Raw genomic sequence first — 26,957 nt, 5'->3', positions numbered from 1 at the left:
ACTATAAAAGTGTAAAGTGTCCTCCCAGTCTGCACCGGCTATTCTAAGGCAAAACTTTATGCCCAAGCATTAAGCCCAGTTTTCCCACAATGTGGCTTATATGATGTTTTTTCCATGACACCTTAACCAATCAAACGGCTGGGATTTCAAGTTGTCATGGTGTTTAAAAAACACATATTAACTAGTATGAGTACTCACAAATACTCAGTGTTATTTGTACAGGCAGATACAGAGAGTATGTTATTTGAATATTTGATAGACATCCATGACATGTTTTTAAACCATTCTTATATGAACTGATATCGACATAATTAATCAAATATTAACAGTTGCACAATAATAATTATTATATATTTATACTGAATAATTCATTACACATAATTTCTTCATGATTTAGTTATTAATCAGTCACTTTTGTCTCTGATTTATCAGTAAATATTTTGAGTGCTGATGCATACTAAAACAGGGCTTAATGCATGTGCATAAAGTGTCACCACTGATTAGCCTGTGAACTCAGCACAGGCTCATCAGGGACAACACTTTCTGTTTTTATGGAATTATTTATTTAAAAAGAAATCAAATTTTAGCATAATCCATTTTAGGCATAAAGAGTTGTGGCTACACCAGTCTCTGCCAAAACTGAGTAAATTGTGTGGACTACAGGTGGCTACACCAGTATCTGCCAAAACTGAGTAAATTGTGTGGTCTACAGGTGGCTACACCAGTCTCTGCCAAAACTGAGTAAATTGTGTGGACTACAGGTGGCTACACCAGTCTCTGCCAAAACTGAGTAAATTGTGTGGAATACAGGAGGCTACACCAGTCTCTGCCAAAACTGAGTAAATTGTGTGGACTACAGGTGGCTACACCAGTCTCTGCCAAAACTGAGTAAATTGTGTGGTCTACAGGTGGCTACACCAGTCTCTGTCAAAACTGAGTAAACTATGTGGACTACAGGTGGCTACACCATTCTCTGCCATAACTGAGTAAATTGTGTGGTCTACAGGAGGCTACACCAGTCTCTGCCATAACTGAGTAAATTGTGTGGTCTACAGGTGGCTACACCAGTCTCTGCCAAAACTGAGTAAATTGTGTGGTCTACAGGTGGCTACACCAGTCTCTGCCAAAACTGAGTAAATTGTGTGGAATACAGGGGGCTACACCAGCCTCTGCCAAAACTGAGTAAATTGTGTGGACTACAGGTGGCTACACCAGTCTCTGCCAAAACTGAGTAAATTGTGTGGTCTACAGGTGGCTACACCAGTCTCTGTCAAAACTGAGTAAACTGTGTGGACTACAGGTGGCTACACCATTCTCTGCCATAACTGAGTAAATTGTGTGGTCTACAGGAGGCTACACCAGTCTCTGCCAAAACTGAGTAAATTGTGTGGTCTACAGGTGGCTACACCAGTCTCTGCCATAACTGAGTAAATTGTGTGGTCTACAGGTGGCTACATCAGTCTCTGCCAAAACTGAGTAAATTGTGTGGACTACAGGTGGCTACACCAGTCTCTGCCAAAACTGAGTAAATTGTGTGGTCTACAGGAGGCTACACCAGTCTCTGCCAAAACTGAGTAAATTGTGTGGACTACAGGTGGCTACATCAGTCTCTGCCAAAACTGAGTAAATTGTGTGGACTACAGGTGGCTACACCAGTCTCTGCCAAAACTGAGTAAATTGTGTTGACTACAGGAGTAATTACAAGAGACATGTGGTGTATGAACATTTATTAACTGAATAAATATATCCAATCTTTTATAATGAGACAGTACATATTTTTTATTCGCCTTTATTCATAGTGGGCATTCAAAAGACAAACAAGATGGTGATGTCCATGCCGAGACAGGTATTTTTTTACGTTGTATACCCTTTATTTCTTTTATCAATTGTTATAATGCTGCTGAAATTCCAGCCATATCAGCAAGCACATGATTAGCATTTATATCAGATTATATACTGGTGTTTGTAAATGTTTTGCGCTGGAGTTAAACAGTTGGTATGATTCATACAATGAACATAACAACTAATGTTCAATGTGCATTAAGGAAAACATTAATTTTCCTGGTAAAAATATATTTATTTTGATATGTCCTGTATGAATCGTTTCTCATATGACCATGATGACAATTCTTGACTCATCATTCTCTCAGTCTTTATCAAAGTTCTATGTATCACCTGACAGGCCCTAGACCTTTGCTTGTGAATCTTTCTAGATTTTTTGACAATCAATCCATGACATGCGAAAATGGGTCTTATGTCACATGCAGCCAGCAGACCACCACTCTGTCCAGCCACTAAAGAAACCTCTAAGCTTGCTGGACTTTATAGAAGACAGCATTAACCTCCTGACCAGACTGCCCGATTGCAGAGGCTAGTTTGCAGGTATGCGGTCTTCACTTGACATAAGACCCATTTTTGCATGACATTGATCCAAGTGGTATCTTAAATAAATTCTGAATGCATTGCATGTAATACAAACACTTGAGTAATACTTATAACTTAACTTTACTTTCATACATAGAGGATATGTCTGTGCTTTATTCACATGATCAAGTGTTCTTGCTGTAAAGGGAGAAAATCAATTTTTCCATGAGCAATTGCATGCACATGTAGATAACAAAACAAACTCTAAATTAGTAGAGCACAACTATTGGTATTTGAGAGTAACTTAAACAGCTCAAAAAAAAACAAAAAACAAGAGACGTGTTTGTCAGAAACACAATGTCCCCTACTGAGCCGCTTTGAAGCAAAATATTTGACCTTAGACCTTGAAGAATGACTTATACCTTGACCTTTCACTACTCAAAATGTGCAGCTCCATGAGATACACATGCATGCCAAATATCAAGTTGCTATCTTCAATATTGCAAAAGTTATTGCAAAACTTTAACCAAGGTTAAAGTTTTGGGACACACACAATGAATGAATGACAGACAGACAGACAGACAGGCCAAAAACAATATACCCCCGATCTTTCGATCCTGGGGCATAAAAATGTCACAATTTGGTGTACATGTATACAGCACAAACAATGACCACAGAAAACAATCTGTAAATACAAGTTCAATGAACTTCTTACCACCCACATTTCTGGGATTAAGCTTGAAACCACTGTATCCAGAATATAATTGTCCAGCAGATACAGCAGTTGTGCTCTCAACCATGCATATGCACACTTGATGGGATATTTTTGTATGGATCAACACAATGCCATGTTATTGAACTTTGCTTTGTATTGTGCCAAAATACACTCAGTGAACAATTTAATATCCTCTTTATTTTCATTGTCAATCTAAACAAAACTTCTGTGCATATTTTATTAGACCACAACAAAATGATGAGATAATAGTTGGATCACGGCTGTACCTACAAAATTGTTGAATGAAATCAAAAAGCGTTACTTTTGCCCTGTACCAGATTTATGTTTCACCAAGGGGTATTTTGCCCTGTACCAGATTTATGTTTCACCAAGGGGTATTTTGCCCTGTACCAGATTTATGTTTCACCAAGGGGTATTTTGCCCTGTACCAGATTTATGTTTCACCAAGGGGTATTTGCAATTCATTATGGCAAAGCATAAGTAGTTGGGTAAATACAGGATGCTTTTTTTTCGATAAACGGTCAAAATTCAGAATGGCAGCTTTAACATTTTATCACTCATAAGACCTCTGTTTCTGACTATATAACCCTTTGCAAGCTGGGAAATTTGTCGACTGCTAAAATGTCGTCTGCTGAATTAAAAAAATTAGCATTCTCTTTGATTTTTTTTCCAAAGAATACTATCAGAAAAGCAAACAATTTGGATTCTGATGAGACGCCACGTTCTGTGGCGTCTAATCTGGATCCAAACTGTTTGCAAAGGCCTTCAAAATTCAGTGCTAGCACTGAAAGAGATAATATCACCCAAGCTTCAATGCATCATATAAGGGATGGATATGAGCAAAACCACCAAAATGAAGCGCACAACATTTGTGATTTTATTGAACGGACAGAATAATGAGAGAGTGGTTGGTTTGCTACGATTTTGGCCAGATGATTGTATAAAAGGGTCAGTTCTATATTGGCAGAATATTGTGTTTTAAATGTAAAATTATATGTTGTTTTGTATTCTATGCTATTCAATCACTTTTGATTATATAAAAAATAGAGTCTCAATATATTTCCAAGTTTTATTAGGATCAAATGAAAAGTGAAGTTTGGTTGAAATTACAGACCATGGATTCATTAAGAGGATACTCAATTTAAAAAGCATGTCACTGAAATAATGACCAACACCCACTGTGCAAACAACCTGGGACCTTTATATGCACAATGTCAACAGCATACTGACTGTACCCTATATAAACACCATGTCAACAGCATTCTGACTGTAACCTTTATATAAACCATGTCAACAGCATTCTGACTGTGACCTATATATATATACACCATGTCAACAGCATTCTGACTGTACCCTATATAAACACCATGTCAACATTATTTCTGACTGTAACCTATATATACACCATATCAACCGCATTCTGACTGTGACCTATATATACACCATGTCAACAGCATTCTAACTGTGACCTATATATACACCATGTCAACAGCATTATGACTGTCACCTATATATACAGCCATATCAACAGCATTCTGACTGTGACCTATATATACAGCCATGTCAACAGCATTATGACTGTCACCTATATATACAGCCATATCAACAGCATTCTGACTGTGACCTATATATACAGCCATGTCAACAGCATTCTGACTGTCATCTATATATACAGCCATATCAACAGCATTCTGTGACCTATATATACACCATGTCAACAGCATTCTGACTGTGACCTTAATATACAGCATGTCAACAGCATTCTGACTGGGACCTACATATACACCATGTCAACAGCATTCTGACTGTAACCTATATAGACACCATGTCAACAGAATTCTGACTGTGACCTATATATGTCATGTCAACAGCATTCTGACTGTACCCTATATAAACACCATGTCAACAGCATTCTGACTGTAACCTATATATACACCATGTCAACAGCATTCTGACTGTGACTTATATACACCATGTCAACAGCTTTCTGACTATACCCTATATAAACACCATGTCAACAGCATTCTGACTGTCATCTATATATACAGCCATATCAACAGCATTCTGTGACCTATATATACAGCCATGTCAACAGCATTCTGACTGTGACCTATATATACACCATGTCAACAGCATTCTGACTGTGACCTTAATATACACCATGTCAACAGCATTCTGACTGGGACCTACATATACACCATGTCAACAGCATTCTGACTGTAACCTATATAGAAACCATGTCAACAGAATTCTGACTGTGACCTATATATGTCATGTCAACAGCATTCTGACTGTACCCTATATAAACACCATGTCAACAGCATTCTGACTGTAACCTATATATACACCATGTCAACAGCATTCTGACTGTGACTTATATACACCATGTCAACAGCTTTCTGACTATACCCTATATAAACACCATCTCAACAGCATTCTGACTGTAATCTATATATATACACCATGTCAACAGCATTCTGACTGTGACCTTTATATACACCATGTCAACAGCATTCTGACTGTGACCTATATATACACCATGTCAACAGCATTCTGACTGTGACCTATATATACGCCATGTCAACAGCATTCTGACTGTCACCTATATATACACCATGTCAACAGCATAATTACTGTCACCTATATAAACACCATGTCAACAGCATTCTGACTGTCACCTATATATACGCCATGTCAACAGCATTCTGACTGTCACCTATATATACGCCATGTCAACAGCATTCTGACTGTCACCTATATTTATGCCATGTCAACAGGAGTTCCAAGGCGGATCAGAGACAGAGAATCGGACATCACATGATCAGGAGTAAGATTACCAGCTGCAGAGGCGACATTGGTGGCAGAGGATTGCCATCTTTTCTGGAGTCTCAGAACATCATTATGAATTCCTGAGAGCACAGTCAATATGTGCCACTGGCAATCTGACACCAGACAATATGTGCCTTGATATTGGTACCAGGAGGAATTATTGGTATTACATGTATTATACTTTTGGATTGGATATTAAAGACATATGTACACAAGATTGTAATATTGCCCAATACAAGATATTGCATGAGTTAGATTGAGAAACTAGATGCTTGTTGGTATCATGAGAAGCCTGCTGTGAAAAATGTCATTTATATTGGAGAAGTGCTCTGTGAAAAAGGGGTTTAATCCATGTGAATAAAGTGTTGTCCCAGATTAGCCTGTGCAGTCCACACAGGCTAATCAGGGACAACACTTTATGCCTCAACTGGATTTTTGCTTAGAAGATACTTTCTTTAAACAGAAAACATAAAAGCGGAAAGTGTTGTACCTGATTAGCCTGTGTGGACTGCACAGGGTAATCTGGGACGACACTTTACACACATGCATGAAACCCCCTTTTCACAGAGCACAACTCATTGTTATCATTAAACTGGAGGGGCATGGTGGCACTGGGCAACTTTATAACACTCGTCACAGTTCCAAGAATGACCTAGACCATTGAGCCAGTGACACAGGTCTTACAGACAATACACATTTACCCAACCGTGTACAATTGTGGTAAGTTTGTATGACAATGTCAGAAGAATAAATATATAATTACAGTCTACACAAGCTGTAGGTTGTCCATATTTGAGCATCAACCTTTTAAAGTGACATTGACCTTTGAGCTAAAGACGCAAGTGCGTGACACACATTATATCCACCTGATAAATATATGAGGTAAGATTGTGTCAATGGCCTGATGAAATGTGAAGTTACAGACTGGACAAGCTGTATTTTGTCTAAAAAGGACCTTTTCATGTTTCAATAAATTGACATAATTGAATAAAATAAAAAGGTTTCAGATTTGCAAATTTATGTCGTAGTTATGTTTTGTGCAAAGAAACACTAACTCTGAACATTTACCATGCTCTAAAATATCCATTATATGCATCTTTTTTACGATTTAAAAACATGAACATTAGAAAGCATTAAAAACGCAAAACGACTCTATAATTTGGAAAGTTCTGTTGTTATTGTCATATTTTGTGACATTCTAAGGATTGCTTATATAAAGTATAAAATACCTCTACAACCCCATTAGCATGTATGGCCTAGTGGTTAAAGTGCTAGTTTTCTACTCCAAGGGTCAGTGGTTCGAAGCCAGGTGTGGATTACTCATTTTCTTGCTTTAATTATCCCCACGCTTTTTGAAAAAAAGGTGAGGATATTGTGGTTATCTCCGCCATCCGTCCGTTTGTTTGTCTGTCTGTCTGTCCGTCCGTCCTGGCCACTATCTCCTCCTACACTAAAAGCACTAGAACCTTGAAACTTACACACATGGTAGCTATGAGCATATGTGCGACCCTGCACTATTTGGAATTTTGATCTGACCCCTGGGTCAAAAGTTATAGCGGTTGGGGTGGGGCCGCGTCAGAAATTATCACTCATTTTTTTAGGTTATTTTACATTTACTTCTTTATTTCTACACCGATTCACTTCAAATTGATACTGGACCTCTCTTATGACAATATGGTCAATCTCAACCATGCATGGCCCCATTCCCAACCCTGGGGCGCCCCGCCCACATAGGCCACACCCACCAAAAATTTTCATTTACTATAATTTTTTCATTTCTACACGGATTCACTTCAAATTGATACTGAACTTTTGTTATGACATTAGGGTCAATCTCAACTATGCATGGCCCCAATCCCAACCCTGGGGCCCCGCCCACATAGACCACACCCGCCAAAATTGCCTTTTACTATAATTTCTTCATTTCTACACCGATTCACTTCAAATTGATACTGAACTTCTCTTATGACAATACGGTCAATCTCAACTATGCATGGCACAATTACCAACCCTGGGGCGCCCTGCCCAAATATGTCACACCCACCCAAAATTGCCTTTTACTATAACTTCTTCATTTCTACACCAATTCACTTCTAATTGATGATGAACTTCTCTTATGACAATACGGTCAATCTCAGCTATGCATGGCCCCATTACCAACCCTGGGGCACACCTAGGTCAAACATTCGGCGTGGGGATACGCGTCGGCCTCTGCCGCGCCATTTCTAGTTTTATTTTTGTTTTATTCTGGAACTCTTTAGTTCCAATGTTTACATTTATCAATTTACAGCATTTAATGACAAACTTCAAAAATGCCAAAAGGTCTCTTTAATTTCATCTCTTGCCTTTGTGACCTTGACCTTCGAGCATGGGAAATAAGTTCAATGCAACAAACCTTGTCTAAATTGTGAATATTTGCTGTAATTAAGATAGTTGAAAACTGCTTAATGAATGATGTGTGAAAATATAGTCTGTACAAGTTTGAATTGAGCACGCACATACACCAGAGTGATAGCTATGATCCAATTTACCACTACAAGACATCAGACGTGAGAAGAAATCCTAGATATTAAATAAGGAACTTCAGTCTGCAAAATGTTAAGTGGTTGTTGGAAAGTGGATATGTCTTAGCAATTATCTTTTCCAGCTAAAGTATTGTCTTGCAATTGTACAGCACAATTAACTCAATTGACTATTTCCTAAACTGCTTATAGGGCTTTCACTTTGATTGTGGTATTAACTCGACATACAGCAATTATTACAAGTACTAGCGATTTTATCCATTTAATGTTTGAATAGAGTTCAATATAATTTTAACCCTTAAAGCGCTGGAGCTGAATTTTAAAGGCCTTTGCAAACAGTTTGGATCCAGATGAGACGCCACAGAACGTGGCGTCTCATCTGGATCCAAACTGTTTGCTATTCTGATAGTATTCTTTGAAATAAAATCGAAGAAAATGCTAATTTTAGAAATTCAACAGACGACATTTTAGCAGACGACAAATTTCCCAGCATGCAAAGCGTTAATCTTATTTGATATGTTTTGATGAGAAATCAGGCTAATCTTATTTTAGTTTCAAGGAAGTCCCTCCTTAATAGCCACAAATCGTAAGACTGCATCTGGGATGACACTTTACGCACATGCATTAAGCCCTGTTTTCTCAGAACAAGGCTCATTAAAATACATGCTTGAACATGTAGACACATCTCAGATAAGATTAAAACCACACCACACTGTATATCTGACAACAAACCACACTACACTGTATATCTGACAACAAACCACACTACACTGTATATCTGACAACAAACCACACTACACTGTATATCTGACAACAACCACACTACACTGTATATCTGACAACAACCACACTACACTGTATATCTGACAACAAACAACCCAGACAAAAGGAAGGTCTGTGAACAGTCACGACAATCAGCAGCCAATGGTATTTATCTTGGATTTGCTCACATCTGTTACAATGCAAAATAATGGAAAATGGTCAGGATGGAGGCCATTAATTGAGGGTAACTCAGGGAAAACTGGCCTTGTGCATAAAGTGTAGGCCTAGATAAGTCTGTGAAATAAGATATTTCTTTTAAACGAAAAATTCCATAAAGCTGAAAGTGTCTTTCCTGATTAGCCTGTTGCACTGCACAGGCTAATCTGGGACGATACTTTACCCACAGGCGTTCAGTTTCCTCAGAACAAGGCCATTAATTGAAATGTGTCCCAACATAAGTGAGACATGTCAGGGGTTTTTTTTAGAAAAAGGGGAAGACGCTGGGTAAAAGGGGAAAATCGAGCGCGAAAGAGACATATTTGGGGAAAAAATAAAAACTGTTCATTTCAATGTCTATAACTCACCTTCAGACTAAAGGTTTTTTTTTAGAAAAAGAGGCATATCTCTGACCTTTTTGTTCTTAAACACAGAACAAGTATGATATTAAAGTCAAAGTCCTAAATAAAGTTGCAGGTGTAGATCTAATAATGGGAAATGTTTTCAACTGGGGCCGGGGAACAATGTCAATATTATGATTTCAATTTCATGATGACTGGTTTGACGATCTAGATCTGCTACAGTATTGGAAGGGAAAGGTGCGGCAGCTGCCGATTGTCTACTTTCACTTTCACAATAATCCGACAGTATGAAGTTGATTTCATGTACCTCCGAATCCTGCTGGGTTTCAACGGTTTTTGATGATTCATTCTTAAAAAGTGCGTCAATGCAATAAATATGTTCCAGATTTGAGTGTTTGTCGGGAGAGAGAGAGAGAGCGAGATCGTTGTACATGGTACAAATTGGATAAGTGTCGACTTCCCAAAAGAAAAAAACATTTCTTTGAGGGTAAAATATTATATTTTAGTGAAAAATTATATTTTTGGAGGGGAAATGGTAATTTTAGGGGAAAAATTCTGGTAGGGGAAGACGCCGAATATCGGCGTCACTTTCTTTGTAAAAAAAAACCCTGCATGTACAATACAGCTTCACAATAACAACTAACAGACTGCTGCCGTTTATAGACATTTCAGACCCTATTATTATAGGTACTTTATACACCTTACACATGGGGAACTAGTGACATGTAAAAATGTAAATAATTTGATAAAACATTGTACATGTGTATATCTAACTGCAGATTGATCCTAATGGCCGTTATATAGTGCAGATATAAATTCATGTTTGTCATGGAAAAATTATAAATGCATTTTAAGTATTTGATTTTAGTTTCAAGATGTTCAGTCCGTTGAAATTAAGCTATGGAATTTATAAACATTCCGACATACAACTGAGTCCATAGAGCATTGTAAGAGTGTTTTTACAAGAGGGGGTCCATCAAACAAGTCCCTGAAACTTTCTGAATAAGGCTACCCGTAAACCATCAAAATAAATGAGTGAATCAAACCAATATTAACATTGTCATTCACCATAATCTGATGAACTATTGATAAACTTTTGTTTAAACGTTATTGATACCCTTTTGATGAATAGTAGTGGGTGAAGATGAAGGGATAGAAGTAGGGGCCTGGGAGTTAGCCCTTTACCACTCAGATACGTATTTTTACGCATTTGTAGTCCCTATGAAAGTTATATTAAATTCAAGAATTAATTAAATTTAAACTTACTAGATTCAAGTTTTTAAGGCTTCATCTCCAACCCTTAGATACTGATGAGCAGCAAAAAGCATAAAACTTAAACAGACTGCGAGTTACTCGCAGGCTGTTCTAGTTTTATGCTGTTTGCACATAGCCTATTTTACTTTGCTTATGAGAGGGAAAGGGTTTACACTTATGAGCTACCCTCAAGTTGGAACCAATCTACAGTGCACAACTCACCAGTGCCTCTGTCCTCAACTGAAGGTCCTTAAGTTCCACATCACCTGAAACACGGAGGCTTTTATAAACACAAGTAACAAGTCATGAATTACATAATCATCTTAATATTGTTGTTCATTATATTTGATAAATTGCCATTTGTATTATCATACAAATGACATTGTCATTAGTATCAGTCAACTCTTGCACAATCAAAGCCACCATTGTATTTGATCAATATTAAACTATTATCTTTTTATCTGACAACACCACCACTTTTAATTATAATTTCAACAATTATTCATTTACAATCACTATCCTAACTAACAGATCAGTAGCGGTAACAAGTTTATCCTTGTATGTATGAAGTGGTAAAAATAAAAATACTTGTGTAATAACATAATTCAATCGCACTAGATTGTGTGCAAATTGTGACAAACAACCAAATGGCAGATAATATATGAGTGCGTAAAGCATTGAAAGATTTGCTGGTGGTCCAGGTTGCCACTAGGGCCTCTGGTGGGTGCAGGGAAAAGCCCTGTTAAGGGGTCCAGGGGGCGAAGCCCCCCGTAAGCTCCACGATTTTAGTGATTTTGAAGGTTTTAACAACCACTTCTCGAGCATGTCACGCCTTATATACTTTCATCAAAGTACCTTCTTATAATGCCGAAAAAGTGCATAGTTGATCGTTTTGGGGGTCCAGGGCCCCGGAAGCTCCACGATTTTAGTGATTTTGAAGGCTTTGAAAAGTTTAAATAGGTGATTTAGAACTAGTTAAGTGTGAAACATCAAATGAATTGACTTTACTTTGGCGATTTTAGGGGGAGGCCTGGCCGCTTCCGCTCCCCCTGGATCCACCTATGTAAAGTATCGTCTCAGATTAGCCTATGAAGTCCCCACAGGCTAATCAGGGACGACACTTTCCGCTTTTATGGTATTTTTCATTTAAAGGAAGTCCCTTCTTACCGAAAATCTTGTTTAGGCGGAAAAAGGGGGTCCCTGATTAGCCTGTGCAGTCCGCACAGGCTAATCAGGGACGACACTTTCCGCTTTTATGGTACTTTTTGTTTAAAGGAAGTCCCTTCTTACCGAAAATCTTGTTTAGGCGGAAAGTGTCGTACCTGATTAGCCTGTGTGGACTGCACAGGCTAATCTGGGACGACACTTTACGCACAGAAGTTATGCCCAGTTTTCTCAGAACGTGACACATATATATATCTCATGGTTATTTATCATAATCATCATTTGAAACCATTTTTGTCATTTTTATCACTGTACTCATCATAAACATCATTATAATAATGATAATAATAAGAATAATTATTATTTTCATCATCTTCATTGCCAGACAGCACTGCATGTAAGGCACTGGTTGAGTCACTATTTATATAAGGCAATATTCTTCTAGCAAATTTTATTAGCACTTCATATTACCAGCAGTACTAAAATGTTAATTACCGGTACTCATCTCATCTAGTGGACTGTGATGCCAATCAGACATCCAGATCTATTCCTGACAATTTGGGGAAAAAAATGAAATTTCTCAATTGTGAACATTTGTTCACACAAAAAGTCCACTGATTTGGGAAAAACTAATTTAAAATTACTCTTTGTTATAATTAAAAATAGAAGAACAAAATCAAATAATTATTGTTATTAATTGTTAGACGTAATAATATTAAACTTGATTTATAATTATAATTTCTGTAAAAAATTTAATATTTTGGGACATTGGGAATTTCTTTTTCAAATTGGGATTTTTTTTACAAATTTGGTAAAATTGAAATGGGTGTGTGTAACGGACCCGTAGATATGCCAGAAAAATCACTGACATATGTTTGCCCATAAAATGTCACCTACCGCTAAAGATTCCAACTCGTAGATTGCTTGAGTCAAGGCCCTGCACATATTTGCCCAGGAACCTGTTGATGAGGTACGAAACGACACCCTCAAACATCCTGACCTCTGGGCACTCGGTACTGATCAGACGTCAGTCTGTAATAATAAGGGTTCAGCCAGCTATCATCTTGACGAGTTGATTATATGATTTGCAAAGCTGGGGGGCCTTAGCATGAACAATTCAAGTCCATGTAAAATGGTACTGTATACTTTTAAATGATTAATTGGTCAATGACATTTGTAAAAAAAAAAGATTAGTAAACCAATTTTACATTAATATGGTATGTTATTTCCAAATGTTTAAGTCAAATCATTGAGATTTAAGGCACTAATGCAACAATATAACAATATGAAAATTTATATTGTGACTTAACCATTTTATTCCAATTTATGTTTACCAAGTTCTATTTTTCTGTAAATGCAAACAATATGTCCACTTAAATGCAAACCGTATCTGATCTAATTTATGTTTATGATTGAAGGTTACATAGATGGGAGATTACACATTATCATTCAACAATACTTACAAATGCCATGCTGATCTAATTCATGCACAAATTGAAATTAGCCATGTACAGTCACTGTGTTTTAGTTCATATTTAACAATGTTAATTTCATACTTTCACTTTTAAATACACTGTTGTCAACTATTGTAAACACAAAACACAACTGTTTTTTAGAAGTTGCAACCGATTTCGAAGATAAAATATTTGCATCTGTCACATTTTCAAAGAGACATTTGTAGCTGCTGATAGCTGCTCTGCATTAGCATAGAATCTGTCAATATATAGTGGTCACATGATCAAACACGGAAGTGAAACCAGAGGGGGAAGATTTCAAAACTTATTTTATTTTCTAACGTGGAAGCGTTAAATATCTTAATACATTTTCCTTAATTCATAATAATAATCACAAAATATACTATTAATGTTACATAACAATACTGATATTATATAATGTTTATTTTTCAAATATGCATTGATTAAACTATATAAACTTTGAAACGTTCCCACGTTATTATCATTGTTGTTGTTGTAATCAAGGGAGGTAAGTATTGTAAGTTAAAGGTCAAGGACGGTTTGTACATTCTACTTTCACTTTGCTGTAAGCTGTTGAAAAGGTCACTAAGTAACTAAGAGGTATATTATGTTCCAGTTTATTTAATGATTTATATGCTGATACGGAATATTTTATTAAGTTGGGTAACGACACAAGATTTCGCAATTATCTGAAAGTAGCTTAGTAAGTTTGTAATCACACAATCTAGTGAATGGGATGTCCAAATAATTAGATAAGAATAATTATATCGACCATATATTTATTGGAGTAGTGAATGGGTAATCGACTTACTATTTTTAAACCAATGAACTACATGACAAATTTTAGTAAAATGACACTAATATTTATTATAATCAATAAATAGATATTTACACAATGCATGAAAACAACTTTAAATTCAAATGACACTGACAGAACTGCTTGATTGGTCGTTGTCAGCTTGGGTACTACTTAAATGTACCCCGGGTACAGAAAATATACTAATTCGTACCCGGCTAATTTAGACTGTACCTGAGTTTTATTTCCGCCCAAAATACGAAGTCATAAAACGTGCTATACAGAATACAAAACAAAATTCTACTTGCACAAAACCGGCCTCAAAATGTTTTTTCAGTAGGAGTTTTGATAATATAGATGCAATTTTACAGAATATTGATATAAAATATGAACATCATTAATTTGAACAAATTAGCAGACAACAACCAATTTAGCGTAAGAATTCTTTGTAAGTTTCAGTATATTTTCCGTACCCGGGGTACATTTAAGTATACTTAAAAGTACCTGGGGTTCATTTAAGTAGTACCTGAGCCCACGATGACCAATCGAGCAACAGAACTGTCGCTAACTAAACATGAGTTTCCCATTTTATTTATTTTTTCACCATGCATGTGGTTATCCTTGTTGACAACTAACCAACCTATTGTGTATACTTCAAAACGCATTTAGGCATTTATGAATGTAAAAAAACAGACTGCACTGTTTATTGTTGATGTGATAATCATTTGTTTGACTGTGAGCTTAGCAGCATATGTTTGTCTGAGTTTTATTGGATAATTAGACTTCTCAGCTATTTATGTATTTATTTGTGGATAGGATGCTGCTGCGGGGCCTACATCGACTGATTGCCATCTGCCTGCCCAAAACTGTGGTACCCTGTGTTGTATGGGCTTCCACAGGTGCAGCTTGTTGCCAGACACCAGGTCCCTCCAAACCCAAGAAAAGGTCTTATTTGTATTGTTGTTATTTCTTTAGACTTGCAAATAAAAATGTAATATTCATGACTTCAACTGGTGTCACATTTTGCTCTTAAATCTCTGCAGTAGATTCAGTTTATTTACATTTAAGAATGGTATGCATAATTTGTCAAATTAACATTAGTACCAACAATAATTCCAATACTGATATCATTGTTTCAGTTTTTATCAATTAAAGTGACTTTTAAATTGCTATGGAAGCTTGATCATGCTCAGGTAAAAGAAAGGGCATTAAGATACAACATTATTCTCTTAAATGCAAACAATATTTATGTGTATAGAATATCAAGAATACCAATTGTATGCCATTAAACAAAAATTGTTGTATCTTGTTGCAGGTTCACACCCCGTCGTGCTGTGCTGTATGTGCCAGGCAATGATCAGAGGAAGTTGGAAAAGATCCCTACACTTGGGGCTGACTGCATCGTGATGGACTGTGAAGATGGGGTTGCCGCTAACAGAAAAGTAAATAGCAAAATTGTGAAGTGATTTGATTAGGGCTGCACATTTGAAAAGAAATTAGCCTTAATAAGTTGATAAATCACAATGCAAGGTTATAACCTTACATTAAAACATGATTTAGCAACATTTGTTCTTTCAATTAGTTCAGGAGTTTCAGAGGAAATCTAGAAGCCAACCACAAATATAAGGGACCATAGGTTTGTTGGCTTCTGTTTATTGCAATGGCAATTTGTGATTAATGCCAGCAAAAGATTTCTACTGGTAAAAGATAAATTTTTGTTTTCGATCAAATTTTTAAAGGGTACTAAAAAAATTATAAATGTTATTTACTCATAACCCTTCTTATCTGATAATCCTAATACCCACATGATGTAGGTCGAAGCCCGTGAAACAATAGCAGACATGATAGACAGGTTGGACTTTGGGCGTTCAGAGCGGGTGGTGCGGGTGAATGCTGTGGGCTCTGGGCTGATGGAGGAAGACATGCGGGTTGTGTTCCGGGCTTGCACCCTCCCGGACACCATCATGGTGCCAAAGGTCAACAGTACAGCCGACCTTGCGTCTGTAGGTATCCTACATTTTGTTTTCAAGTGTATGGAGATTCTTATTGTTATATACGTATCTTTGTATTGTCAAGGGCTTAACGTCATTTTGCACAAAAATAAAGTAAATCCAGTTTAACCATTTACCACTTAGATATGCATTTTGACGCATCTGTAGTGCAATAGAAAGTTACATCTAATTAAAGATCTTTCTTACTAGATTCAAGTTTTAAAGGGGCCTTATGACGTTTTGGTAAATTGACAAAATAAAAAAAAGCTGTTTCAGATTTGCAAATTTTCGTTTTAGTTAGCATATTTGTGAGGAAATAGTAATACTGAACATTTACCATGCTCTAAAGTATCCATTATATGCATCTTTTGACAATTTGAAAACCTGCAAATTATAAAGCGTTTCAATGCGAAACGATTGAATAATTTGGTAAGTTTTGTTGTTGTTTTTATATTTTGGGAAACTACGAGGATTGCTTATATAAGTGAGAAATACATCCGCTCATAGCACAAGCAGGGATGGTCGAGTGGTCTAAGCAGGATACTTTTTACTCCAGGACTCCAGGGGTCAGTGGTTCAAGCCCAGTTGAGGGTGTTTTTTCTCTCTCTTTTTGAATGGTTTTCTTGTTTTTTTACTGGAGATTTTTAGGTCCAATGTTTAAATTTATCAATATAAAGCATTTAATGACAAGCTTCAATACATGCCAAAATCTGTGAAAAGGCCCCTATAAAGGCTTCATTTCCAACCCTTAGATACTGGTGAGCAGCAAATAGCATAAAACCTGAACAGACTGCGAGTTACTCGCAGGCTGTTCTGGTTTTATGCTGTCGCACATAGCCATTTTAACTTTGCTCAGGAGTGGGAAAGGGTTAAAATGCACTGTATATGCAGTGTTCTAAAATTTAACTTGTCCTGTTTTCCTGTCAATTGATTTTGTTCTTGAACAAGTGGCTGGTTGGACAATAGGATGAGATTTTTTTTATTGCACATTTAGTGATTGATGTGAAAATATATAACAATGCAAGTACAAATCACACAAAGTCAAGTCAAAGATCACCGGAACTTGTCTTGCAGAACTAGTGCCTTAAAATGTTATTATTGTGCCCTGTATCATTGTAAACTTGATAAAAAAAAATATTCATGAATTTGCTGAAATATTTTGTTTGCCAGAAGGATGCCAAAGTGAAAATGGCTATATTCAACCTGCATAAAACCAAAACAGCATGCGTGTAACTTCCAGGCCATTCAGGTTTTATGCTATTTGCTTCTCATCAGTATCATAGGGTTGGACTTGAAGCCTTTAAAACTTGAATCTAGTAAGAAAAGTCTTTAATAAATTAGATTTTCTTAGGGACTATTAATATGTCAAAATGCATATTTGAGTAGGAAAGTGTTAAATAAATTAAAACCTTTCATAATATTCTTAATAATATAGATAGGGCTTGTGTTATATACTATTTCAGATAATACACAACCTTAAGTCCACTCTGAAGGAACGTGATTTAGCACACAAGCTTTCCCTGGTTCTATTCATCGAGAGTGCCCTCGGACTCATGAATCTCCGCGAGATATGTGAGAGAGCAACTGAGCTGTCACTACGGTCAAATGTCTTTGAAGTGGATGGTCTTGTGTTTGGATCTGATGATTTTTGTGCCGATATTGGTATGATTGTTATAGTTTGAATCTATTTTAGCTGCTATGAGAAAATGGGGCTTAATGCATGTGCGTAAAGTGTTGTCCCAGATTAGCCAGTGCTGACCGCACAGGGGAATCAGATATGACACTTTCCGCTTATATCGAAATTACTTAACACATGCATTTATGTTTACCCAGAGTGAGGCTCATTTATTTAACCCTTTGCATGCTGGGAAATTTGTCGTCTGCTAAAATGTTGTCTGCTAAATTTCTAAAATTAGCATTTTCTTCGATTTTTTTCAAAGAATACTATCAGAATAGCAAACAGTTTGGATCCTGATGAGACGCCACGTTCTGTGGCGTCTCATCTGGATCCAAACTGTTTGCACAGGCCTTCAAAATTCGGTTCCCGCACTGAAAGAGTTAACCTATGTTGCATAGAAAGCCTTTTCTAAAAGTTTCTTGGGCACCCTTGAGTATGTTTCATGGGTAGAACCTGAACTTTTGATACAATCCTGAGTATGCTCCCCTGTTTGGAAATCAAAGCCTGGACCTGCTGATTGCTGGATGGACATCACATATACTTCTACTGAATCATTGTTTTAGCACTTAAGCAGCTGAACGTAACTTGCTGCTGATGAATATAAAGATCCTTTTTGCAATCTGGTTTGTACTTAGTTTAAACCTATTTATTTTAGCTCCTTTGCATCAGAAGCCTATGGCTCATGGGACTAACAACCAGTACTTGGTGTCTTTGGGAGAGATCTAAAGAACGCTCCCACACTGGGAATGGTACCCATGACCTCCCGGTCGCTAGGCAGGCACCATATCCACTACGCCACGGCAACCTTGTTTGTAAGAATCATTGATAAGAATCAAGTGTATAATGATTTTTGCGCATATTTATTTAAGTGCTGTTTCTGAGAATGTAAAATACAGATTCAATATGATCTTCTTAAGCAGAATGAGATGCCATAAACATGTATCAGTCATTTGATCAGAGGATGTTATTCTTATATTAAGGGTACATTTTATCATTTGTTAAGTAATGCCACATGAAAATCTTAAAACTTAGGTCTGTTTTTAGCTGAAACATTTACCAAATACTTACATATGTGTTCAGGTTCTTAAAGAACATTCACTGACTAAGACCTATAACTGTGACCTGCTAATTGGGAGGAGTATGCCCTCTTTTTTACATATTAAAGTCTGGTTAAGGGTTGAGTGCAAGGTGAAATTCAGGTTAAAGTTTGCATGCATCAAAATACAAATCTCTGTTACAACATAATCTATTCATTTGAATCTTCTCACATTTCTTTGGAATCATCATTTGTGAGGTCATTGTCGAGTATGGCCATTAGTCTTACTTACAAGTAAGCAGATTTATGCGCCTTTTTGGTACATAAAACAATTCAGCTTTAACCCTTAAAGCGCTGGAGCTGAATTTTAAAGGCCTTTGCAAACAGTTTGGATCCAGATGAGACGCCACAGAACGTGGCGTCTCATCAGGATCCATACTGTTTGCTATTCTGATAGTATTCTTTGAAAAAAATCGAAGAAAATGCTAATTTTAGAAATTCTGCAGACGACATTTTAGCAGACGACAAATTTCCCAGCATGCAATGGGTTAAGTTTGCATGTAACAACAGTGTATATCTCTATGAATACTACATATATTTAAAAAAAACTTAACAAATTTGTTCAGGGTCTTTATTATCAGTCACTGACCAGACCTATAATAGTGACCAGGGTTTTAGCATGTTTATGCCTCTGAAGACAGGTTGAGGTTTAATGCAAATTGAAATTCAGATTAAAGTCTGCATGCAACATGTTCAAAACTACTACAAATATTCAATTGAAACTATAAATGATGCTTGGGCATCATCATGAGAAGTCACAAGGCCCATAACTTTAACGGGCAAATATGCAGACTTCTGTCCCTGATTGAACATTTGTACTTAGCAAATTCAGGTAAATGTTTGCATGCAACCACCCCTATCTTTATCTGTGAGGAAGAGCTAAAATTGTGTTGAATTTGGAGCCAGCTTGGTCAAGTTCAAGGTAATTATTGATAAAATAGATAAATAATTAGTATGGAGGTATTGTGATGGAATTTTATGTGTAGGCATTTTACAGGCTGATTTAGAAAAGTATTTTCAGTCAGTGGGGTCAATGTCATTGTTACTATAAATAGTAACAGAGTTCCAGCTTAATTACTTAAGTTTGGATTGAGATTTTGTGCTCTACCTGTGTTTGTAGGAAGCTTACAAGCACACTTAGTGACGAGATTGCATTTGGGGCCAGTTAAAGTCAAGGTCATGGTTACTAAGAACAGAAAAAATGTTTCCTGCTCACTAACTTTAGTAAAGTTGGAGGTATACGGCAGATTTTTAGAACTTCCTTTTAAAGTTAATTACATTCAACTGAAGAATTGGTAAAAGATATATACTATTGGAGCTGATAGTGTCTTGGAACAGCTCTTGTGTAATAAGGAACAGATTATATGTTATTTAACTCTTTCCCGCCCAGAAGCAGAGTGAAATTGGCTACATGCAAACAGCATAAAACCAGAACAACCTGCCAGCAACTTGCAGTTTTTCAGGTTTTATGCTGTTTGTTGCTCATCTGTATCTAAGGGTTGGAAATAAAATGTTTACAATTTGAGTCTAAAAAGAAAGGTCTTAACTTTATTTGGAATTTTTCATGGACTACAAAGGCGAAAAATGCATATCTTAGCAGGAAAGGTATACATAATTTTTTTTCACCCCTCTAGGTGCAAAGAGGTCAGTTGATGGTAGTGAGCTATTGTATGCAAGACAAAAGATGGTCACAGTGGCCAAGGCCTTCAGATTGCAGGTGATTGACATGGTGCATATTGACTACAAAGGTGGGTACAGCATTTTAGAATTGTTCTTGCATGTGCAAGTGTAATCCCAGATTAGCCTGTGCAGTCCATACAGGTAATCAGGGACGACACTTTCTGCCTTAACTAGATTTTTCTAAAAAAAGACTTTCTTTAAACAAAAAATATCATAAAAGCGGAAAGTGTCGTTCCTGAATAGACTGTGCAGACTTCACAGGCTAATCTGGGACAACACTTTATGCACATGCATTTAACCCCTTTTTTCACTGAGTGAGGTTCATTTATTTAATTCTTAACCTTGGATAACCAACCAAGGACAAACTGTAAGGTGGTGTGATTTGTGTTCGCCTTTTGTCTTATTTGTGCAGGATGTGGAATTTTCAGGATAAAGTTTACAACGGTTGCTTGTTTGTATCTTCCTAACTGGTATATGGAATAAACAAAAAATACTGTATCAGCATTCATTTTAATCATGCAAATTTGACTTTGTTATAGATAGTCCTGTTGATGCGACATCTTTGAAAATTCTTTCTTCTTTTAATCACAGAAGCAAAGTGAAAATGGCTATATGCAACCAGCATTTAACCAGAACAGACTGCAAGTAACTCACAGACTGTTCAGGTTTTTTGCTGTTTGTGGCTCTTCAGCAGCTTGGGGTTGGAATTGAAGCATTTAAAACTTCAATATATCAAGAAAGGTCTTGAATTTAATTTGATTTTTTAAGAGACTTAAACATTTTAAAGTGTGTATCCGAGTGGTGAAGGGTTAACCGCAACCCTGGTCTATCAAAGCCATTCTCTCCTTCAGATCTGGAAGGTCTGCGGGTGCAGTCGTTGCGCGGTGCAGAGATGGGGTTCACAGGTAAGCAGGTGATCCACCCGGGCCAGGTGGGCGTGGTCCAGGAGGCCTTCAGCCCCGCCCCCCAGCAGGTGGAGTGGGCCACCAGTCTCATAGAGGCCTTTAACACACACCAGGCGTCAGGGCAGGTGAGGAAACCAGTCTGGGCCTCGCTCTGGCAAAACTGGGCTTTATGCATGTGCGTAAAGTGTCATCCCAGATAAGCCTGTGCAGTCCACATTGGCTAATTCAAGAGGACACTTTCTGCCTAAATTGGATTTGCGCCAAGAAGAGATTTTCTTTAAACATAAAACACCATAAAAGCACAAAGTGTTGTCCTTAATTAGCCTGTGCAGACTTTTCAAGCTAATCAGGGACTACAAATGCATAAATCCCTTTTGTTTCCCTGAGCAAGTCTCATTTTGTAAAAATAGGCTTATGTCCTTGTGTAGTCTCAAGTAATTACTTGAGCATTGAGGCTTTCTTGGTCAAACTATTAATTTCAATAACTTTTTAAGACAAACTTTAATTTTAAAACTATTTTGAATCACTTTTTTTGACAAATGAGTATTCCTCTTAGAAGTAAGAGCATTGAGCATTAATACTATCCATCAATCTGTGTGAAGCTCCTTTCTAAGCCTTAACTCTGTCATATACTGATAGATTTTAAAATAGCTTTCTTCAAATATCCACCATTGTAAGTGGATGTGTCAAACGTAACACCTATCTTCATACCTAAAAAGTCAAGGTTACACTTTAACATCAAAGGTCAAAGTGTACAATAAACACCTTGAAAATTCTTGCATCCGCCATAACTTGACCATGCAATGTTGGATCTAAAAATAACTTGCCCTAAATAATGCAAAAGCAATCTATCATTAGACGGGTTGCATGTAACCTTGTTCTCCTTACCTCAAAGGTCAAGGTTGCTTATAAGAGTTTAATGAGTCGCGTTCTGAGAAAACAAGGCTTAATGAATGTGCGTATAGTGTCATCCCAGATTAGCCTGTGCAGTCTGCACAGGCTTATCAGGACGACACTTTCTGCCTTAATTGGGATATTTGCTAAGAAGAGACTTCATTTAAACGATAATGTCATAAAAGCGGAAAGTGTCGTCCCTGATTAGCCTGTGCTGACTGCACAGGCTAATCTGGGATGACACTTTACGTACATGAATTAAGCCCAGTTTTCTCAGAACAAGGCTTAAATGATCAAAATTTGCCAAAGAACAGCTTTTTTGTACTGTAATTGTGTCATTTTATTAAAAGGAAACATAACTCTATTAACCACCATGAGGAAATGACATTCTGTGTGTAAAACCTGTCTAGCTACCTCATAGGGCAATGTCACTCTTTAGAGGTTGGGTATTACAATAGCAGGGTTCATTTACATTTGTTCTTTATGTCACCTTTATGCATTCACATTTGTTCTCAATGTTGCTATTATTTTACAATGCATTCACATTTCTTCTGAATGTTGACATTGAAAGATTAACATTTTGTTTTAATGTTGCTATTGCATGGTCCATTCACATTTTGTTCTAAATGTTGATATTGCATTGCGCGTTCACATTTCTTCTAGATGTTGCCATTGCAGGTGTATTCTTATGTCTTCATTTGTTTCAATTGCATAGAAAATTCACATTTCTTTTAAATGTTGTTATTGCAGGGGGCATTCACATTTCGAGGTCACATGATTGACATGCCACTTCTGCTGCAGGCAAAGAACATTGTCCAATTAGCAGAGGCCATCAAGATCACATGAGGCAAAATCAACCAATCAGAAGTGTGCATTTTTTCAAATTTAACAGTGAGGTTGGACCAATAAAAAACGTGGATTTCAAATAAATAATCAGCCTCAACAAATCAGAATTGTAAATTTTAAATATAACCAAACGACTGAACCAATTGCAAGTGTGGATTTCAAATAAAATATAACAGATGGCTGAAACAATGAGACGCATGCCTTTCAACAGTAACATGTGCATCAGTAATGGGCCAGCACAACATGTATTTCAGGACCAATTTGACTGACATTCGGGATGAGACAAAAATCACTGTGGAAGCTGCTTGTGTCACTGGGTTCATACATTTCAATGCTACAAATGTTTTGAATATTACAAATGTTATAGTTTCTGAATAAGAACTGATGGTAACATACATTTATATGAGCCTGGCTCAGACAAAACAGGGCTTAATACATGTGCACAACATGGGGTCCCACATTAGCCTGTGCAGCCACTACAGGCTAATCAGGGACAATTGAACTTTCCCTATGAAGAGACTGCATTTCAGTAAAAATTATCATTCAACCGGATAGTGTTATTCCTGATTAGCCTGTGCAGACTACACAGGCTAATATCGGACAATACTATACACACAAGCATTAAGCCCTGATTTCACAGAGCAAGGCTCGTATGTTTAATCATGAACTTCGGTAATTATATTACATTTTACAGGTGTATTTGCACATATATAACAGCAAATTTGTTGGATTTCATAAATTTATTAGATAGTAAATTTAGATAGCGAAAAAATCATTGTCAAAACAAGTGCTGTAATAAAGAAGTGACTGTATAAAATACAGAAAACCTTAAAGTTGTTACAACATTAATTGCAATGTTAATTCAAGGTACATCACTTTATTGGCACTCACAGTTCAGATAACAACACTATGTTAAGAGTTTTAAATTCATACTTTGAAAGTTTTTAACAATCCCAAACCCATACATGGTGGAAGTTACATTAGACTTCCACCAGTTATTACTGTTATCTTGCATTCTTTTCCCATGGCCATCTCCACCTATATCCAAATGGCACTTATATTTTGTAAAATACCACAACAACCAATAGGAAAAAAGATTTGTGTACTACCAGTAGTACAATTGTTAATAACATGTATTTCAGTGCTATAAAAGTTGAAAACTTTCACAGACTTAAAACAAACCTACATACAAAATATAATAATCTTTATAAATATTTATGAAAAAAAAACATATTAACATATGAATGTTATCAAGTATTATACCATTTATATTAAACAGTATTCAGGCGATTTCAGAGCCACTTGGCTACTATATTTATAATGAATTATTCCATTCTATTAATATTTAAACCAACTGTGTAAAAATTCAATTGATTAATAAAAACCCACCCAAAGTACATACATGTTTTCAAAGAGATACCAAACTTACAGACTTTTCACTGCACTATATTATAAAATTCAATTTAAGATTAAAGCAGCTGCATTAACAAAAAGCACATTCAGTGCAACCGATTTCACAATAATTTTACAGAGTCGGTGACATTGACATTGTCAAAATAAGAATGCAATTTCTTGGCATATGATATTTTGTTTGTTTGGCGAGTTGTTTACACTTTTGATTTGCGTGGCAGTTGTTTTTAAATTGGATTAATATTCATAAATGGAGAAAAAGCACTTGTGCGGCCCATAGATTATTTCGAAAAACTTAACACACTAACATTCTACTCAACTGATTAAATTCCATATAAAAACGATATCATGATATTTTATCATCTTTTCTTCTTTAGACATGTTAAAACACACTTTCTTGAACATAAATGATATTCCTGAATTCAAACACTGCCCAGATGTTGTCAAAATCAGCGAAGAACAGTCATCAATTTGAACATTTTTGCATAATTATATACCTTGTTGTGAAATTATCATTACTTAATATAAATATGCTTAAATTTCAAGTTCTAATACAAACTGTACATGATCATCAGTTATGAATGTCTGTAATAATGCTTTATTCCCCTAATTAAACAATACATTATTGACACAGTCAGTAATTTAATAAAAAATCCTATTTCCACAGAATCTGGTATAAATAAGCATTGAATACCAACTGTCCATGCAGTTAGCATGAACGTTTACAGGTTTCAATTACAACCAAATCAATATATAAACAAGTGTTCCGCGGTCGGAGACATGCCCCCCCCCCCAAACGTGGCCTTGGCCATGACCTTTGACCAAGTGACCTGAAAATCAATAGGGGTCATCTGCCAATCATGATCAATGTACCTATGTTTCATGATTCTAGGCCTAAGCATTCTTGCGTTATCATCCGGAAACCATTTGGTGGAAGGACCGACCGACATGTGCAAAACAATATACCCCCTCTTCTTCTTAGGGGGGCATATCTAACAAAACAAACCACATGACAACTAAGTTGAATTTGCTGAGAAAGTCAATGTTTAGAGCAAGAAAGGAATCAGGGCCCCACTTGGCTTAAAATTTTATTTAGCCAAATTTACCGCAGAACACAAACATTGTTAAAATGTTATCTGTTTCACGGGTTTTTATGAGGAAACATTTGCAGCCAGATGCTAATGTCTTTAGCCAAAGTTGCTATTTTGTAGAAATTGTTTTTTTTTTTGGGGGGGGGAAAGGAAGAATAAGCCCTAGAAAGATTAAATTGTACTTACAGATGATGATTGTCAATGTGTTCAAAAACCATGCTTTCATAAATTACCAAATTTATAACAATTTTTAGAGACATCAAAGAATAATGTCACTAACTTTCAAGCCAAGCTTTGGTATATTACTTTGGTAAATCATAGTTACATAAATTACTATGAAAATTACTTAAAACAATAACATGCATCTTAAACAAAACCTATTTCAGTTAACAACAAGCCCCTATCTATAAACAAGTAACAATGTGATAGACTTAAAAAGATAAACCATAATTTATGTTTAAATTTAACTATATAATATTTGAATACATTGTATGATAAAAATGACAAATTAGAAAACTGCACTATTTTACCATTGTCAATTATCTTTTCAACAGTCCTTTCCATAAGCACATATTCAGTATATCCCACACATCAATAAATGCGTTCATAGAACAGCAGATAAGCCTGGGCACGTTCCACCGTCGCCTCTGTGACCTCGTTGACCCTCGCGTCACTGATGTGGTACCAGCGCCCAGGCGGCACCAGGGCCTCTGTGTTGATGCTTGCACCCACGTCCTCCTCTTGCTCTGCCCCGTTCCTGACCATCTCCGCGTACTTAGACAGACAGACAGACAGTTCATTCAGACATATAAAAAAGTACATCATCTTAATACTTAATTATACCCGTCTCATTAGTTTCTGTCACATACATATGTTTAACAACATT

The 26,957-nt window shown here is 36.5% G+C and overlaps 3 protein-coding genes across 9 annotated transcripts in view; 1 reads left to right on the top strand and 2 right to left on the bottom strand.

Annotated features, from left to right (window-relative positions):
- LOC127852144 (intermembrane lipid transfer protein VPS13A-like) overlaps positions 1 to 13,944 on the bottom strand; it is a 175,604-nt gene extending 161,660 nt beyond the window's left edge. For all 3 annotated transcript variants that reach the window (XM_052385967.1, XM_052385968.1, XM_052385969.1), the window contains exons 1-3: positions 13,673 to 13,944; positions 13,107 to 13,241; positions 11,268 to 11,311 (exon numbers count right to left, since the gene is read on the bottom strand). In XM_052385967.1, coding sequence (XP_052241927.1) covers positions 11,268 to 11,311; positions 13,107 to 13,203 — 141 coding nt within the window. In that variant the 5' untranslated portion in view covers positions 13,204 to 13,241; positions 13,673 to 13,944. The remainder of the gene's footprint in view (positions 1 to 11,267; positions 11,312 to 13,106; positions 13,242 to 13,672) is intronic.
- On the top strand, positions 10,173 to 25,262 carry LOC127852146 (citramalyl-CoA lyase, mitochondrial-like). 2 transcript variants are annotated; one of them, XM_052385976.1, is made up of 8 exons: positions 10,173 to 10,278; positions 15,297 to 15,425; positions 15,796 to 15,922; positions 16,295 to 16,483; positions 17,935 to 18,133; positions 20,880 to 20,993; positions 21,777 to 21,955; positions 23,475 to 25,262. In XM_052385976.1, the coding sequence occupies exons 2-8, from the start codon at positions 15,298 to 15,300 to the stop codon at positions 23,568 to 23,570; spliced, it is 1,032 nt and encodes a 343-aa protein (XP_052241936.1). In that variant the 5' UTR covers positions 10,173 to 10,278; position 15,297; the 3' UTR covers positions 23,571 to 25,262. The 2 variants fall into 2 exon arrangements, with proteins under 2 accessions (XP_052241936.1, XP_052241935.1); XM_052385975.1 differs by lacking the exon at positions 10,173 to 10,278 and adding an exon at positions 14,211 to 14,284.
- A 785-nt stretch (positions 25,263 to 26,047) lies between these two features.
- The window catches only part of LOC127852145 (ubiquitin carboxyl-terminal hydrolase 45-like), a 44,232-nt gene continuing 43,322 nt past the window's right edge, over positions 26,048 to 26,957 (bottom strand). For all 4 annotated transcript variants that reach the window (XM_052385971.1, XM_052385972.1, XM_052385973.1 and 1 more), the window contains one exon: positions 26,048 to 26,845. In XM_052385971.1, the coding sequence (XP_052241931.1) occupies positions 26,663 to 26,845 (183 nt within the window). In that variant the 3' untranslated portion in view covers positions 26,048 to 26,662. The remainder of the gene's footprint in view (positions 26,846 to 26,957) is intronic.

Source organism: Dreissena polymorpha, chromosome 12 (genome assembly GCF_020536995.1).
Source record: "Dreissena polymorpha isolate Duluth1 chromosome 12, UMN_Dpol_1.0, whole genome shotgun sequence".
Classification (NCBI taxonomy): domain Eukaryota; kingdom Metazoa; phylum Mollusca; class Bivalvia; order Myida; family Dreissenidae; genus Dreissena; species Dreissena polymorpha.
Note: the sequence above shows the minus strand (reverse complement) of the source record. Positions and strands in the feature narration are given on the sequence as shown.